An 18236-nucleotide genomic window follows, 5' to 3' on the forward strand; every position below is an offset into this window, starting at 1 on the left:
CACCAAGGGTGACCATTGAGCAGACATGAGGGCCACTAAATTATACTCAGGCCTGAGCCTTGCCCAGGGTGGGCCCACCCGTGTTCCCAGGGCCTCAGGGCTCCTACTGGTGGAAAGGTGACTTCTCCAGGAGGTACCTGCTCTCCCTCCATCTGTCGCACAAAGGTGTCCTTCTTCAGGAGCTCAAACACAGCCCCACGGAGCTTGTGCCTTGGAGCCCCTGCCACGTAGGAGAAGCCGTAGGCCCTGCGCAGCACTGCCACCGAATAACCTGGGGCAAAGTAGTGCAACTGTAAACAGTTGTTCCCCACCTCCAGCCGCTCCCTGCAACTCCGTCTTCCTAGTCACGTGTTCCCACTCTGCACTGACAGTGATATGCGTGTCCCCATACATGTGTGGTGCACTGCACCCCTTCAGTACATGAGCGCTGGATGTGAGGACCGATGTCGAGGGGTACTCACAGCTGTTATTAACAGAGGTGTCCAGCTCACTCTTACTCAGAAAGGCCCACGGCCAGCCTGCCTCCGCCCCTAATTCTCAATCTCGGGGTCCCTAACTGAGATCTGTTCGCCTAATTGTGCGTGAGCCAGGAGATTGGCCGTAGCTTGTCTCCACCAGGAATCCTAATGTGTACACCCGCAGGCAACCTCGGTGTCACAGACTACATCTTCCCTGGGTTAGTTTACAAGTCAGTCTTTTAGCCCCTCCCCCAGACTACAGAGACAGCTCTTGCTCCACGCCCAGCCTCCAGGACCCGTGTTCATCCTACACCCATTTGTTAGGTTTCACTGCACTCCAGGCTCCGCCTTCCCTATCCAGGCCCCGCCCTCGACCCGCACCAAGTCTACAGGCCTCACCTTCACCCACCTTCCTGCTATCCTCTGGAGTCCTCTCCTTCTCCAGGCCCTACCCTTGTCCCGTCTACATCCACCACATCCTGCCCTTACCGAGATAGCTGTACTGTGCAGCCCCAGAATCCTCGGCTGTTTGGTTTAGGAAGCAGCCCCGACGACTCTGCATGTCATAGAGCAGCGCACCGCCGGACCAGTTAAAAGCTCCCACAGTGCCAAGCAACATCTGCCCCTGCAGAGGACCCAGAGGGCATCAAATGAGCGGGAATGATCCAGGAGCCAGCAAAGCAAGACTTCCTGGACAAAGAGGGCATTCAGTGGTCAGGAAGATGAGATGGCAATATTGTGTTTCTGCTCTGCTTTCATGAGTCTGAGTAGCCCTAGCTCCAGAAGGCACCTTGGAGCCCAGATATTGAGCATTTTTTAAAGTATGATCGAGTATTATGGTGCTCATTAGCCCCCACATTGCCCCCTGTGCGGTGTGAAGGTGCTCGTCTATCGGTGGAGGAGATCCCAATGGCACTGGGATGACTGACTTCAACTCTCACCTCCACAGAGGTCCCAGTTAGGGAGTGCTCCATCTGTTGTCCCCTTCCTTCTTCCTTTTTGACTTCCTCTTCTCCCACATCAACTGCATGTTTTCCTGACACACCTCGGTGGGCTTGCCACCAAAGCCAGCTCTCAGTACTTTCAGCTAAGAGAATGCCCCAGTCCTTTAAACACACAAAGCGACCTCCTAAGCTCACCACCCTTCTCTCTATCTCAGTGGTCCAGATAGGGAAAAAAGTAGCAGGTGGTTTCTCTGTTTGTAAAGTGGCTCCTCCAGAGACACTCCCACGGGGTCACTATGAGCCAGGAGCCCCTTATTGCCTGGTGATGGCACATCTTAGAGACCCTGACTACGCTGAGTGGGTTACAAACCTTGTCCAGGATCTGGGCGCTGAAGCCAGTCTGTGCAAGTTGGTATTGAAGGGCATCTCCAACTGTGCCTGGAAGCCAAGGAATCTGGTGAGACACTGTGCCAAGGGACAGGGTGAGGCATGTCCAGGAGGGGCCAGCTGGGCCAGGCCCCAGAAGGGGTGAGAATTTGGTGGAATGGTGCCCTGAACTGAGAGCAGAGATCTGCGTCATGCTGAAGCAAGAGCTGGCTGGCTCGGCCTGGGCAGTCCACGCTCTCTTCCTGGGCCTCCGTCTCCCTGTCTGTAAGCTCCTGTTGGGACTATGTCCCAGTCTTCCTTGCTTTTCTACCACTGCTTCAGGAGATTTTCATAGATTCGGGGGAATGAGGAGGACTGGGGGTGTCATTGCCATTTTAGGCATTAACAGTTGTGGCTCAGGGAGGTGGTTAGGGTCAGGGAGAGTTGGTCTGGGGAGGGTGTCCTGCTGGACGCTGAGGGCGCTCTCCCAAGCCCTGGGGGAGCCCTCACCTTCCATGTGGATGATGCTTTGTTGTAGCTTGCTCAGCAGCCCATCCAGAGCCGTATAGTTGGTCACCTTGAAAGTGTGGGTCTCTTTGGGGTCTGAGGCAATCAACTTCAATTCTCTGTCAGTCTTAGGCTTCTTGAATGCATCGCCCACCTGTAAGGAGGCCCCAGTCAGCGAGAGATCCATCACCATCTCCTTCCTTCCTTCCTTCCTTCCTTCCTTCCTTCCTTCCTTCCTTCCTTCCTTCCTTCCTTCCTTCCTTCCCTGCTCACTGGCCCTTTACCCCTGACAAAGTTCCACTTTTGGCGGTGTGTTCCTGACACACCTGGCTGTCCTTGGCATCCTCTGCTGACCCCTCTACCTACAGAGCCTCATGACCCTCCCCTTTGCAGAAGGCCAGCTGTTCATGTTACTCAGCTCAGCACTGTCTCCCTAGGGACCATTGTACAGGTTTCCCCATTCTTCTCAGCCGGTGAGCTATGACCACCTCAGGATGAGCCTTCTGTAGGACCCAATAAGGAGGGGGCCGCGCAGAAGCAGGCCAGGAGGAGAGGAATGTCTACGAATAGAGAGGGTTTGGATATACTGCTTCCAAAAGTCTCCATTGGGCTCTTCCCAGGCTATACAGAGCCAGGGGTTGCCTCCCAGCTCTTGGCTCTTACCCCAATGGCAAAACGCTCAACATCCTGCATCTTTGGGGAGTTGATGACAGTTGTCAGGTTGAGAGGGTCCCCAAATATGTCACCGTCAGTAAGCACCACCATGACCTTCAATGCTTTCTTCCTGGAGCCGCGACTTGGAGTGAAGATGTTGTCTCTTAACAGAGAAAGAATAAAGACAATCTTCCAAAGAGGAGTCTGGGCTCTCGGCAAATTTTTACTCATTGACCTGCCCTGCTTGAACTGAAAAGTTAAGGAGCCCTCCAGATGGGGAACAAAGGCCCAGAAAAGGGGGGCCTTAGGTCACACAGCAAGGCATCAGCCACACCACGCATGCGCTCACTCCCCACCTGCTCCCTCCAGTAAGAGCACTGCATCTGCCCCTCTTGTGTGTACGCAGTATGGAATTCTGTGTATTTTTTTATTTTATGATTATTTCACTTTTATAAAAATTTGTACTTTGGGGTTTTCGTTTGGTTTGGGTTTCTTCTTTGTGATGAGATTTCTCTACATAACACTGGCTATCCTGAAACTGGCTATGTAGATCAGACTAGCCTCAGACTCACTTTTGGGGTTTTGAGGCATACTGTCCAACCTCTTGAGTGCTGGCATTCCAGACACATGTCACCAATGCCTGGTTTCTATGATGCTTATGCACCGGACAGTATAGTAAATACTGTATATATTTTAGCTATTTAATCCTCACCAAAATCCTAAGACGCAAAGATGTGTATTATCTTCGTGTCAGACATGACATCACTTCTCGGCATCCTTACTCCCCACAGTTCTGCCCAGCCACTCCTCCAGACCCTATGCCACAGAGCCTCTGGCAGACATTCTACTCACAGGACATGCGTCATGGCTGAGGCGGTCTTAGTCATATCCTTCACTTGAGTGATGTTCTGAACTCTGGCAAGGGAGGCCACAACATCCTGGCTGTCCAGAAGATCGAACTCGGTCTGGATCACGGTCCCATATTGCACCAGGGCAAAGTTGCACTGGAGAGTAGAGTGAGGTGGAAAGGGTCATCAGACCATACTATAGACATCCCTGCCCCAAGGGGCTTCTCTTGGAAAGGCAGTAAGAAGCCGCTCATCTACTCTGTTGGCCTGGACAGAAGGAGATACTAATGCAAAGGGAGTCTCCTGTCAGGCTCAGGTGGAGGAGAGTGATTTCTCCCTGAATCCATATCCCCATGATGACCCCTCTATGTTGACTGTAGGATCTGCCATGTGGCATTGGGACATGAAAGGTTGGGTTGGCCTTCTGGAGATTCACAGCTACCACAAATGAGTAGGGTCACCTCAAGTCACCCATCTGCAATCAAGCAAGCAGATGTCTATAGGTGCATGGTAGCTCCAGGCAGAACTGAGAGAAGAGTGGCCCAGCTGAGTAAGAGCTCTGAGCAAATGAAGGGTGGTTGTTCTGAAGCCGTTACATAGACACAGATGAGCGACAGGTGATGAAAGCTCAGACCTCAGGGAAGCCCACCTCAAAGCACTTCTCATAGAAGTTCTTCATCATGTTGGAAATGAAGTCTTTGGCCCTCTGGAAGTCTTCGGGCTCGATGCTTCCTGAGCCATCCAGAACAATAGCAATCTCAGTGCCTGGTGAAAATAAAGGAATAGGTCGGGAGTGGGTATGAGATTCGGGGCAGGAGGAAGGGCAGCATGTTCTGCCCTGGAAGGCACCCACCAACCCACCTACACACACATACACAAAATACTCATTCCTAAGGTTCAGTTCAGGGAAGAAGTGGGAAGCTCCTGAACGTGGGAGTTCTTACCTTAAGGGCAAAGAGAGATCTAGGCCCTGGTTCTGACTGCTATGGGAATCACTCTCATGGGGGGGGGGGGACACCTCGGTTTTCCCACCTCTAAGATGAGCGAGGCCAGGTAGATGGCTCAGCTGACAAAGGAACTTGCTGCCAATCATGGTGACCTGAGTTTGATTTCTGAAACTTACATAGTAATAAGGAGAGAACCGGCTCCTGCGAGGTGACCGCTAATCTCCACATATGTGCTGTGATACAGGTGTGTTTGGAGCATGAGTACACCCATGCCCATGCACAGTGAACAAATATGCAAACAAATAAATGTTAAAAATATGAGGAGACAGAGGCAGGGCTTGCCCTATCTATAGGACCTAGCCACCGTTCCTCATCTTCAGGACATAGTCACTGTTCCCTGTCTTCTAGATCTGAACACACCTTGATCCCAGAGGCCATTAGCTTGGGGGTTCATTATGGAGGCACCTGATCTGCCTCTTCTCACCAGCTTCCTCCTCTTCATCGTCCTCCTCTTCCTCCTCCACTGCCCGGGGTCCTCTGGCTGGTGTCTTATCCTCCCCTTTGCTGCCTCCTTTGCTTCTGTAGTAGTGACCGAGGTCCACATGGATGCCTGGATCCAGGAGTTTTTCTTGAAGAAACATACAGAGAAGACAGAGCCAGATGAAGCCTCCATGCACCGCCACCTGTCCTTGAAGCATCCTTCGTTCTGACAATGACCCTGAGCTTGCTTGTCCCATTCTGGGCCTTCACATCTGTCTGCCTCGGTTTTGAGTTGGTGTTTCTTATTGGATCCCTTTATGACTGCCCAAGGCCAGAGAATCTCCAATCCTTACCAAGGTTAGAGAAGTAGACTTGGTCCAGAAAGTCCAAGCTGGGGCTCAGTAGGCTGCAGGCACCTGTGAGCTCGGAGTTAAGGCTGCTGGGCTGCCGGGCCCGTACCTGAATGCACACCTGTGGAGAGGCGGAAAGAAGGAGCAGACAGGGTGAGTCGGCCCCATATTCCCTGGTCAGTCATTTCCATTCTAGAACTCAGCAGCTGAACTAGACAGAGGAACGGCTGTGTCCCTCCTCAGGGACAGTTGCTAGGGTCCAAAGTGCAGTCTGTGGGTGCTGGATCAGACTTGGCATTTGTGTAGATGGTCAGATGACAGAGAGATGGCAGCATAGCAATAGGACTGGCAACACCATCATCACCCACCGAGGCCAACACCAGCCTCCCCAAGGCCCTCTGGCCTCCTGCCTATGTACTCACCAAAACACCATGGTGGTTCCGGACCACGGTCACTCCCTGGTACCTGCCCTTTGGCATGTAGATGTTCTCTGAAACAGTTAAGGCAGGGAAGGATGAAGGGATTTGGGGAGGTCAGGCAAAGGTCGGGGGCACAGGGCTGCTGATGTCAGCAGTCTCTAGACACTGGGGTTGGGGTTTCCACAGACCACAGTAGCTTGGGCATGCCAGGATGCAGTCCCCGTCCAGCCCCATTTACCATCTCAGCAAAGACCCTGGTGCCCAGTCTTGATATCGTGGTAGGGATTCAGAAATGACTGTTACTTGGGGTTTGTCAAGGGGCTCCTGGTTGTGTGTTGGGGGCTGCAGGTGCCTGTGAACTCTGGGTTAAGGCTGTGGGGCTGGCTGCTGGACCTAGACCTGAATGCATACATGAGGAGAGGGGCCCAGGAAGACTCCCAAAGTCAGCCTTGAGCCTCCACACATATGCATGCCTGCCTACGTGTGAACACACACAGAGACACATAAAAACGTGACTATATTACTAACAAAGCGCCATGGTGAGCAGTCAGTGAGTGTTGGTTCCAGATCTGTCATCAGGACTGATCAGGAGAAGCAGGCTGGACTATGGTTGGGTGGCATGGGCCTGGGCACTGGGGAGAAAAGCTCACTGTGGGGCTGGAGGTCAGGGGTAGTAGGGCTAGATCAGGCAGGACTGGCGTTGCAATGGCTTGGGCTGAGACATGGCAGACTCCTGAGGAGCACACTAAGGAGGTGGAGTTGGCTTACCTACTGGATGGCAGGTAATTTCATCTGGAATGGTGGACGCGGCACATCGGTACAGGGGTGCTGATGTCCTGTTAGTGCTGCGCCTGGTGACCAGGAGGCTGAGTGGGAGGGCAGACAGCAAAGACAAGCTGGCTGAGGGCTCCTTCTCCTTCCCTGTCTGCCCAGGTCCTGTCTTCCTATTCCTGCCTGAGGAGGAGGCCCAGACCTGAGAAAGACGGACAGCTCCCTAACTCAGGCCTCCAGACTCAGCATTATGGAGAAAACACTTTCTCACCTCTGCTTCTACAGGGCTCCAGGAAGGAAGAGAGTTCAATGTAGCCCCTGACTGCCTGGAACCCTGATTGCCCATAGCCCCTGTCTGTCTGCTACACACCCTGACAGGGTTTGGAGCGTGTCTGGTGGTTAAAAAAGGCTGCTGTCCTGTGGATGGGACGGGGGGGGGGGGAGGGGGGAACCAGGAAGTATCAGTCACAATGCTGGGTCCTTGAGGGGCAAAGCCGGCTACAGCATTGGACCCGTCTGGCCTTAGCATTTCCTAACTAAGAACTGGTGTTTTGGACACCTCATGAAGACAGCCTGAGTAGATTGTCAAACCTGATGCAAACCTCTTGTCCTCCAACCCAAGTCCAAGAAGATGGCAGACAGGACAGAGTCAGCTTGAACATTCTCACTGTCCACGTGACTCGATGGGGCCTGGGGCTTGGCTGGCCTGAGACAGCAGGTGAGCAAGCGAGCAGCTCTGCTGGGGTTGAAAGCAGAGTATGGTAGGGAAGGAGAGCCCAAGAGCGCCTTGGTAGTTAACAGCGAACCATGTCCGAGGACTTCGTGGGGGTGACAGGAAGCCATAGAGGGCTTTGTAAAGCGGAAGCACATGATTAGCTTATGTTTTGAAAGGCCATGATGTGGCTGTGGTGGGCTGGAGGACAAGTTAGCAGAGGAGGGACAGACCGGGGTGCTGTCTCACTTCCTCGGCTCCTACCACTAGACACCTTTTTTTTTTTTTTAGACAGGGCCACTCAGTGTAGCCCTGGCTGTCCTGAAACTCACTCTGTAGACCAGGCTAGCCTCAAACACAGAAATCCACCTGCCTGTACCTCCTGAGTGCTGGGATTAAAAGGCTATACCACCACACCCAGCTTAGAATAAGGATCAGGCATCTTTCCTTTTCCTTTTTGGTGGTGTTGAAGATTGAACCCAGGGTCTTGTGCACGCCAGGGAAGTCCTCTGCCGCTAACTCACTCTCTGACTCCTCCTTGATTTTTATTTTTTTTAAACCTGGCATCACAGCCCATAACCCAGGCAGGCTCTGACCCCATCTCTACCTCTCCAACCTGCCCTGTTCCTCTAGAGAAAGACCTGCTGGTGTATGCGTGGCCTTTAACAAACTCTAGCTCCTAGTCCTTTCTTGCCTCTGGCCCTCTGGCTGGGCTGTCTTTTCTGCCTGGAACCCTGGCCTCTCACTCCCTAAAATGGCTCATTCCCATCCCTGTAGCCCCTCATATTGCTTTTTCTAAGTAGCCCCAGCCCGCACCTCTGCTTCTCATGATTTCCTGCTTAGAACTTGTCACCACCAGAGGGTAGCTTGCCTCCTTATTTACCCACTTATCATCTGTCTCCTCCACTGAGTGAGCTCCCCAACAGTCTTGCCTACCTTGTCTGTCACACAATTTCTGAGGCCTAGGACACTACACAGTGTAGGGGCCAGAAAACATCTGTTGAATAATTTACGTGACAGTACAGCTGAGGGGTTGATCCGGGGCTGGGGGTTGGACAGAGGGGTAGAAGAATAAAGCATTCCTGAGTCCCCAAATTAGGTCACTGCTCAACAACTCTGCCTCTCTTCCCAGGCTGTCATGGCCTCTGGCCCAGTACCCTTCCCCCTGCTCCCAATGGCAGATGTGCTCACAACTGTGTTCCCCACCAGACCACCTGGAACAGCATGGCTCTCCCCATCTTCAGCCCCTTGCTCAGACTGCTTTCTCAACCTGTGGTGCCTTTTACTCCCCTCTCCCACAGAACGACTTTCCTGGGCACCAGCTCTGCAGGAACTTCCCAAAGGAAGATACAACCTGACCCCCTCCAAGCCTCGAGTAGCCCCTAACTCCTAGATTTCCACTCCTACCCCCAGTCTTCGTTTCCACCTTAGCTACGAGCTCCCAAGAGACCGCCACGTGCAGCAATACAGGCGGCACACTGCATACCCCCAAGACGGCCAGTCATATTTCAAGTGTGCAATTCTATGACCTGAGACCCAGTCTGCGCTGCTCCCATCCCTTTTGTGGCTGGCAGCCTCCAAGTTTGCTGACTCAGCGATGAGCAACCGAGGTAAACGCAGACTGAGCAGCTCTGACAGAGGACGGGCCATGCACTGACAGCTCCAGGTCCCCTATTCCACTCTGAACTAGGTGTAACGCCAGGACATCTCATCCATCTCCTGCCTTTCCTCAGCTCTAGTGCTCTGTCATCCCAGAGGCTTCCACACATCCTCCAGGGGAACCCTGCTTACAACCCACTCCACCCTTCTGCAGCAGTCACAGCCTGGGGAACTGGCAGTCTTCCTTAGTCTGCCATACTTGAGAAAGTACAAGAGAGTTAAGAGGGACACGTTATCCTCACTGTGGAGATGGGTGGGAGTGGATAGCAGCCTGTTCCTCTCTCTATGGTGAGCTGGGCCAGTCAGTTGGCTCATTTCCTGCCCCCTGCAGCAGGTCCAGAAACCCACAATTGTCTCCACCACATCCTCCTGCTGACACTGCAAACCCTCTAGCTCCCCTCTGCCTGAGCAGGTGTTCAGGGAGGTGCTCACGAGCCCCACTAGGTTCCCAATCTCTTGACAGCTCCCAGCACGCTAGGCATTGAGGGCTTTAAAGGCAAACACTTCCTTCCCATCTACCTTGGCCTTTGGGCCTCTAAGGGAGGAGAGTTAAGTCTGTGAGCCTGGGCCTGGTAAGAAACCCACTACTAGTGGTGGTGGTGGCAGAAAGTGGTGGCGGAGAGGTGGAGGAGAAGGTGGGAGGTGGAGATGACCACAGAGGACTTGAGTGGGACCCCTTTATGTCATGTAAATAGTTTGGAAAACAAATGCAAGCACAGCCTCCCTTTCTAGACCTGATCAAATAAATCCAGCTGGCGGTGGAGTAGAAGCGCCAGGGAATTCGCCCGCATGCTCACCACTGGCCCTGTTGGCACCATGCAAAACTCCAGCCTCAGACAGCACCATGGCTGAAGGACCTAATGCTGTTGGAGGGTTGCTGGATGGAGTGGTTGTTTGTCTCATCTACGGAAAATTGAAAACCAGCAGAACTAAACTACAGAGACCCAGAGTTTGTGTACCTGTGTCATGGGGTGGGCGGTGACTCAGTCAGGAGGTGTCTGGTACAGAACACAGGACTCCCAGGAGACTTTCCTGCTGCTCTTTGCCCATTTTGTTATTGCTTTTCTTCTTCTTTTTTAGACACAGTCTGTCTCTCTGTGTAGCCCTGGCTATCCTGGTACTCACTGAGTAGACCAGGCTGAACCTTGAACTCACAGAGATACCCTGCCTCTGCTTCCAGGGTGTTGGGATTAAAGGTGTGTGCTGCCTACCGTACCAGGCCTTGAACTCACAGAGATACCCTGCCTCTGCTTCCAGAGTGCTGGGATTAAAGGTGTGTGCTGCCTACCATACCAGGCTGCCCTCGTGTTTTTGATCCAGATGCTGCTCATGACGACGGCTTGTTTTATGAATGTGCATTGAGCTGTACACTGATGATATGTGAGCTTTCACGTAAGATTTATGTCAATACAAAGTTACCACCAAACAAAACAAAACTAATAAATGTCAATTTTTTTTTGTTTTGTTTTTGAGACAGAATCTCACCATGCAATTCTAACTGCCCTGGAACTTGCTATGTAGACCAGGCTGGCCTTGAACTCACAGAGATCTGCCTGCCTCTACCTCCCAAGTGCTGAGATTAAAGGCATATGCCACCACACCTAGCCCAAACATCAATTTCCAATTCATCTTCTTAAAGCCAAAATCTTTTGACAACGTTCTCACTGTTCCTGCCTCACACCCTGCTAGATGTTCTGGACCCTCCATGCGATGGTGATGAGGTTCAGCCCACCTTTCCCATCTTATTCTTCACGGCTCTCAGTCTCAGCCACTGGACCTTTTCTTAGCTATCCCCCTGGCTCGGGGTAGGCTCCAGGCTTTTAGCCAAGCTCTTCTCTCTGCCTGAACTCTTTTCTCTCAACCCTTATCAAGCTAACTTTGATCACCCCAAGTCCTGGCACAGACACTGAAGCTGGCCTTATTCAAGTTCTGGAAGCACCAGAGGGTCCCACCACAGCTATTAGTGTTGTTATCATTGTGAGACTTGTGTCCTTCATGAGCCCAGCAGCTGTCGAGGACAGAAGCCACATGGTGGTCTCTTTTGGGAGGATGTGGGAGACAGAGTCTCACTCTGTAGCCCTAGATGGCCTGGAATTCACTATGGAAACCAGGCTGTCCTCAAACTCACAGGACTCTGCCTGTCTCTGCTTGAGTGCCGAGATTCAAGGTTTGTGACACCAATCTGGCCCTCTCTTTGTTTTAATCCACAAACTTTGTCTAGCACCAGATAGATGCTGTAGGAATATTTGTTGAATAATGAAATGAACTTGCCCTTACCACGTAAGTCTACTGATGAGCTCCCCACCACCAACCGAGATCTTACGGTTTACAAGCCGTACATGCCAATAGATATGCGCTATTTTAGACTCTAATATTGATATTTCAGTTAAGAGTGCACAGCTATGAACCACATAAATCTATCACTGACCATATAAACAACGATATTAAATCCTTTCACTCCAGCAATGAGAAACCCAGGGCTGACAAAGGGATCTGAGCCTGCTTTGTGGGTGTGGCCAGAGTGACATCCAAGACCGAGGGGCCCCTTTTGCACTAGCTGCTACTCCCCATGCACTCCCCACTAGGCAGAGCGGCTCTGCTCAGCCAGGAGCTCTTCGCGCTGCTGCAAGTCTGGGCTCACTTTTACAGGTAGGTGTAAAGAAAACTCCCAGGCTGGAGGTATAGTTCAGTGGCAGAGAGCCTGCCTAGCCCATGTGAGACCCTGGATTTGATTCCCAGTACCACCTGTCCAAGTTATTTTTTGAAGATTTATTTATTATTTGTTTGTTCATTTGTGTAGTGTGTGTACATGTGTGTGTGTGCGCATGTGCATATGCATATGTGCATGTGTGTGTTGTGAGGCATCTCTCCAGCTCCCATCCCCACTTTTGCTCTTAAGAAAAAAAAAACCAGACTGGCAAGACAAAGGCACGTACTACCAAGCCAGATGACTTGAGTTCTATCCCCAGGAAAATAAAATGCATAAGTAAAATACAATTTAAAAAATCAAACTCTTGATTATTAAGAATAAAGAAAGTAGATGAGGTGGAGCATGGACAGCAGTGGCCCGAGGCTGGGCTCGAGCCTGGCTCCATGGTAGAGCGAGCACAGAAACAAGCTCTACTGCCTTCATTGGGAAAGAGTGGTGGAGGGCTGGGCATGGCAACACACGCCTTATCCCAACACCGGAAGGCAGATGCAGCAGGATCTCTTTGAGTTTGAGGCCAGCCTGGTCTACATAGAGAGCTACAGGACAGTCAGGGCTATACAGACAGTGTCTCAAAAAAAAAAAAAAAAAAGGCAGAGGCTAACCAAGGTGGTATGGCCTAGGCCCATAACCCCAGACTTGCGGAAGTAGAGACAGTAGAATCAGGAATTGTTTTTTTTTTTTTTTTTTTTTTTTTTGAGACAGGGTTTCTCTGTGGCTTTGGAGCCTGTCCTGGCACTAGCTCTTGTAGACCAGACTGGTCTCGAACTCACAGAGATCCACCTGCCTCTGCCTCCCGAGTGCTGGGATTAAAGGCGTGCGCCACCATCACCCGGCATAGAATCAGGAATTTGTTTGAGGTTGAGCTATGTAAGACCTTGTCTCAAAGCCCCTCTCCCCCTCAAAAGAGGGTGGAATGGGGAATGACCACTTTAAATTAAATTAAAAGACACTATTTACAATCCAAGATCCATAACTGGATCCTGACTATGAAGCAATATTGCTCATAGACAAGTTGCTTATTGGAGGAGACAGTGTTTGCTTAGTATGCAAGAGGTTCTGGGTTCAACTCTCAGAACATGAACAAGAACAAAAATAAAAATAAAAAAATAATCTCCATGCACAATAAGGAAGGAAGGAAGGAAGGAAGGAAGGAAGGAAGGAAAGAAAGAGAAAGGAAGAAAGAGAAAGAAAGGAAGGAAGGAAGGAAAGAAAGGAAGGAAGGAAGGAAAGAAGGAAGGAAGAAAAGAAGGAAGGAAAGAAGGAAAGAAAGAAAGAAAGAAAGAAAGAAAGAAAGAAAGAAAGAAAGAAAGAAAGAAAGAAAGAAAACCTAAGTTACAGGAACTGGAAATGGACCACAGATATGAGCTTCTCCTCTACCTAGATCTGGCCCTGCCTCAGTGCTCGGCAAGACCCCTATCTGTAGAAGACATATTGGACCCACTATGATTACCAGAAAGCCTACCTGACAAAAAGGGACTGGGTGGTGGGGCGGGGAGGCGGGGGTGGGGGGAATATTGTCTGCTTTACTCAGTGTTCCCAGGGCCTAGCGCACAGTGGAGGGGCTTAGCACACAGTAGGTGCTCCATCAGACTCTGGACTGAATAATAACCTGCCTTCTCACCACATTTCCAGGCTGAACACAGTGCTAGTTTCACTGGTTTGACCTGTTTTCCATTTCACGCAATCACACCGTATTTATTCTTCTGGTCTTTCATGTTACAATCACTGCCACTATCGGTGTCTCCATGTCAGGGCTAGGAGCAAAGCTCAGTAGTAATAGCTTAGCATTCTTGATGCCCTGCATTCAATTCAGTTCTCAGCTTCACACACGCACCCACGTGCATGCATGCAAGCACACATACACTCACGCGTACACACACACACACACCCTGGGGCGGGGGTCCCGAGGTGGAGCGTGTGCTTAGAATGTGTAAGATCCCGAGTTCTGTCCCAAGCACCACACTGCTCTTTCCTCTCGCATGGGCCTGTGTGTCTCTCTAGAGCTGGTCCGTGGGGTGTAACTGCTGAGTCCACGGCCACTGTGCATCCTCTGCCCACCAGACATGACCACGCTGTTGTCCAAGGCAACAACGCCAACAAGCCCCCACGTATTCCTGTTTTACCACATCCTCACCGGCACAGCGCTCTCAGATCTGACCGTTCTTGCTCAGTCAGGGGTGGACACAGATAACAAAGCAATGGCTTGTTATCATAGCTCAATTTAGCCAGAACCCATGTAAAGAAAGCCCTTTGGGTCCATTTTCTCAAGCAGTCCTACGGCAACCCTGTGAGTTCGGGAAATCACCAGTCAGAGGGGAGAAACTAAGGCTAGGGGCTCAGCGCCTCACTAACCTTGCTGAGTGTGTACAGTGAGTTGCCTCTGCCAAGACCCCCACAACAACGAACTCTTTATTTTTTATTAAAAAAAAATTTTTTTGAGACAGGGTCTCCTGTATAGCCCTGGGTGTCCTGGAACTCACTCTGTAGACCAGGCTGGCCTCAAACTCACAGAGACTCACCTGCCTCTGCCTCCCGAGTGCTGGGATTAACAGTGTGCACTACCACTGCCTGGTAAAGTTTTGTTCTTTTTTTTTATTATTATTATTTGACAATGAACTCTTAACCTCTGTGGCTGACCCTTGTAGCTTCCATTTTTCCTTCAGTTGTTTATTTACTAATTGTTTCTCTCCAATTTTTCTATGTTGGACACATGTAACTTATAAGTCAGAAAAGACCCTCAGTGAATTTCATTTTAAAGTATTATTTAAGGTCCCCTTCCCTAACCAGCACAGGGGCTCTGTGAGTTTCACAGGTTGGTCTGGGGGTCACGGCGCCCACCTTTCTCTCTTTGGCTGTGTGCCATCCACAAAGTGGAAGTCGTGCTATGCAGGCTATGAGGTGCGATGTGGCAGCCTTCTCTGGGGTGCACCGCAGGCATCGTGGAGGCCACCCAAGATGTCCTCACCCTTCCACATGGTAGCCCCACTCACCAGGTCTGGTTGGTGCTGGGATCTTGATGCAGAAAGGAACTGAGCATAGGAGGTTCACCTGGCCTAAGCGCTGTGACCCAGGGCCGGGCCACATCCACATTGAAGGCTCCCAGCGGCGGCGTCAGGCCTGTGAACAAAAGAGAAACATCTGATAAAGCCGCACACTGTGGAGGCTGTAGCGCTACCTGTGCCCGTTGTCAGCCCGTTAGGTCCTGTGGTGTCAGCATCACCTCCATGAAGGCCTTTCCCACTGGAGAGGGAATATCCGGATGTGGGGTTATCTGACCCAGGGCTGCTGGTCCCCATCCTAAGCCAAGCTGCTCTAGTCCCAGAGAAGAGAAGACAACAACCTCTGAGGACCACTACCCATCTGCTTAAACTTCCTGCTTTGGGATGGCCATGCCAGTCACGTGGCTCATACTGTGAGCTGCACCAAATTAATGGGGAATCAGAGCCCCCCAGAGAAGGCCTATACTATACCCCTTCACGTGACCCAGGAGGAAACACAATGTCTTCAAAATACCTTCTAAGAATGTTTAATAGAGTTTGGTTCCTTACCAACCCTGAACTGGAAACAAGCCAAATGGCGCCAGAGGGCGAGCAGACGAAGTACCGATGTCCTCGCATGATAGAATACTACTAATGGGGAGTGAGAAGGAATGCACCAAGGCATACAGCAACACGAGAGGGTGGACCTCAGCTCATCATGCTCAGGAAAAAACTTAAAGGCCTTACAACCACAAAGAGCCGGGTGGTGGCGGCACAGGCCTTTAATCCTAGCACTTGGGAGGCAGAGGCAGGTGGATCTCTGTGACTTTCAGGACAGCTAGGACTGTTACACAGAGAAACTCTGTCTGGACAGATTCAATGCAATGCCCATCAAAATCCCAGCAAAAAAATTTCGAAGATCTTGAAAGAATGGTACTTAACTTCATATGGAAAAGCAAAACACCCAGGATAGACAAAACAATCCTGTACAATAAAAGAACTTCTGAAGACATCACAATCCCTGACTTTAAACTCTACTACAGAGCTACAGTACTGAAAACAGCCTGACTGGCATAAGAACAGACAGGAGGACCAATGGAACTGAATAGAAGACCCAGATATCAATCCACACATCTTCGAAAACCTGATCTTTGATAAGGAAGCAAAAAATATCAAATGGAAAAAAGAAAGCATATTTAACAAGCGGTGCTAGCATAACTGGATATCAACATGTAGAAGAATGAAAATAGACCCATATCTATCACCATGCACAAAACTCAAGTCCAAATCGATCAAAGACCTTAACATAAAGCCAGCCACACTGAACCTTAGAGAAGAAAAAGTAGGGAGTACACTTGAGCGCATTGGCACAGAGAACCACTTTCTAGATAGAACCCCAGCAGCACAGACAAAACGACAGCCTACAGAACGAGAAAAGATCCTCACTAACCCCATATCAGACAGAGGGCTGATCTCCAAAATATACAAAGAACTCAAGAAGTTGGACATCAAAAGATCACATAATCCAATAAAAAAATGGAGTACAGACCTAAACAGAGAACTCTCAACAGAGGAATCTAAAATGGCTGAAAGATACTTAAGAAAATGCTCAACATCCTTAGTCATCAAAGAAATGCAAATAAAAACAACTCTGAGATTCCATCTTACACCTATAAGAATGGCCATGATCAAAATCACTGAAGACAACTTTTGCTGGAGAGGTTGTGGGGAAAAGGGAACACTTCTGCATTGCTGGCGGGAACGCAAGCTGGTACAACCCCTTTGGATGTCAGTGTGGCGATTTCTCAGAAAATTAGAAAACAATCTTCCTAATAATACCACTTTTGGGTATATATCCAAAAGATGCTCAATTGTGCCACAAGGACATATGCTCAACTATGTTCATAGCAGTTTTTTTTAAAAAAATATTTATTTATTTATTATGTATACAATATTCTGTCTGTGTGTATGCCTGCAGGCCAGAAGAGGGCACCAGATCTCATTACAGATGGTTGTGAGCCACCATGTGGTTGCTGGGAATTGAACTCAGGACCTTTGGAAGAACAGGCAATGCTCTTGACTACTGAGCCATCTCTCCAGCCCATAGCAGCTTTTTTTTTGTCATAGCCAGAACCTGGAAACAACCTAAATGCCCCTCGACCGAAGAATGGATAAGGAAAATGTGGTACATTTACACAATGGAGTACTACACAGCAGGAAAAAATAATGACATCTTGAATTTTGCAGGAAAATGGATGGAGCTAGAAAACATTATTTTGAGTGAGGTAACACAGACACAGAAAGACAATTATCACATGTACTCATTCATAGGTGGTTTTTAAACATAAAGAAAAGAAAACCAGCCTACAAACCACAATCCCAGAGAACTTAGACAACAACGAGGACAGTAAGAGAGACTTACATAGATCTAATCTACATGGGAAGTAGAAAGTAGGAAAGAACAAGGTCTCCTGAGTAAATTGTGAGCATGGGGACCTTGGGGGAGGATTGAAGCGGGAAGGGGAGAGGCAGGGAGGAGAGCATAGAAAAATGCAGAGCTCAATAAATATCATTAAAAAAAAGATGTGTACCACTACCACCTGGCTAAAACCCATCTTGTTGGGGGAAATGACATTTACCCTGAATTGAGTGTCAATGTAATTATGGTTTCTTGTGTACTAGAGATTGTATTACGCCAGAACCCCCCCCTCCATTGTACTTTGTTTAAAATTTATTGGGAATAAACCAGCTACATCAGAAAAAAAATACATAAGAACCCAGGGTGTTGCTCATACATGATAGGATGGATAGATAGATATGAAGAATCAAATGGAAAAATATTCAGAACTGTAAAATATAACTGCCTAATATCTCAGTTTTTCCTTTTCATTAAAATTTGTAGAAACAAACCAGGCATAGCAGCCCATGCATTTAATTCCAGCACTCAGGAGGCAGAGGCAGGCGGATCTCTGTGAGCTTGAGACCAGCCTGGTCTACAGTGTGCGTTACAGAACAGCTAGAAGAACTACATAGTGAGAACCTATCTCAAGAGACCCCCCTCAAAAAAATAGTGGGACAAATTGAAATTGACTCATTCTCCCCAACAAGCCATCCTAATTCTCATACCAATAACAGAATACATTTATTTCCCGAAGTGTTTTATGCCTTGTTGGAAAACCATATCCCACCATCCTATTCCAAAACCAGGGATGAACGTCAGTGCTACAGCATCTGTCTAGTGTGTGTGAGGCTTGAATTCAATTCCCACATAAAAGTAAAATTAAATGAAGCACTTAGCTTATGTCAACTAACATATTTTGCTATCAGAAAAAAAATTGTCTGGGGGCTGGAGAGATGGCTCAGTGGTTAAGAGCATTGCCTGCTCTTCCAAAGGTCCTGAGTTCAATTCCCAGCAACCACATGGTGGCTCACA

General features: G+C 49.6%; 1 protein-coding gene across 1 annotated transcript in view; it reads right to left on the minus strand.

Annotated features, from left to right (window-relative positions):
- The window catches only part of Itgae (integrin subunit alpha E), a 46973-nt gene extending 31852 nt beyond the window's left edge, over window positions 1–15121 (minus strand). Inside the window, exons 1-13 of the mRNA XM_005350273.2 lie at window positions 15001–15121; window positions 14816–14942; window positions 6742–6839; window positions 5977–6044; window positions 5558–5675; window positions 5209–5352; window positions 4427–4542; window positions 3782–3933; window positions 2939–3092; window positions 2279–2429; window positions 1773–1840; window positions 948–1083; window positions 138–271 (exon numbers count right to left, since the gene is read on the minus strand). Of these exons, the coding sequence (XP_005350330.1) occupies window positions 138–271; window positions 948–1083; window positions 1773–1840; window positions 2279–2429; window positions 2939–3092; window positions 3782–3933; window positions 4427–4542; window positions 5209–5352; window positions 5558–5675; window positions 5977–6044; window positions 6742–6839; window positions 14816–14942; window positions 15001–15121 (1587 nt within the window). The remainder of the gene's footprint in view (window positions 1–137; window positions 272–947; window positions 1084–1772; window positions 1841–2278; window positions 2430–2938; window positions 3093–3781; window positions 3934–4426; window positions 4543–5208; window positions 5353–5557; window positions 5676–5976; window positions 6045–6741; window positions 6840–14815; window positions 14943–15000) is intronic.
- Window positions 15122–18236: the final 3115 nt, after the last annotated feature.

This window comes from Microtus ochrogaster, chromosome 7, assembly GCF_000317375.1.
Source record: "Microtus ochrogaster isolate Prairie Vole_2 chromosome 7, MicOch1.0, whole genome shotgun sequence".
In the NCBI taxonomy this organism is placed as follows: domain Eukaryota; kingdom Metazoa; phylum Chordata; class Mammalia; order Rodentia; family Cricetidae; genus Microtus; species Microtus ochrogaster.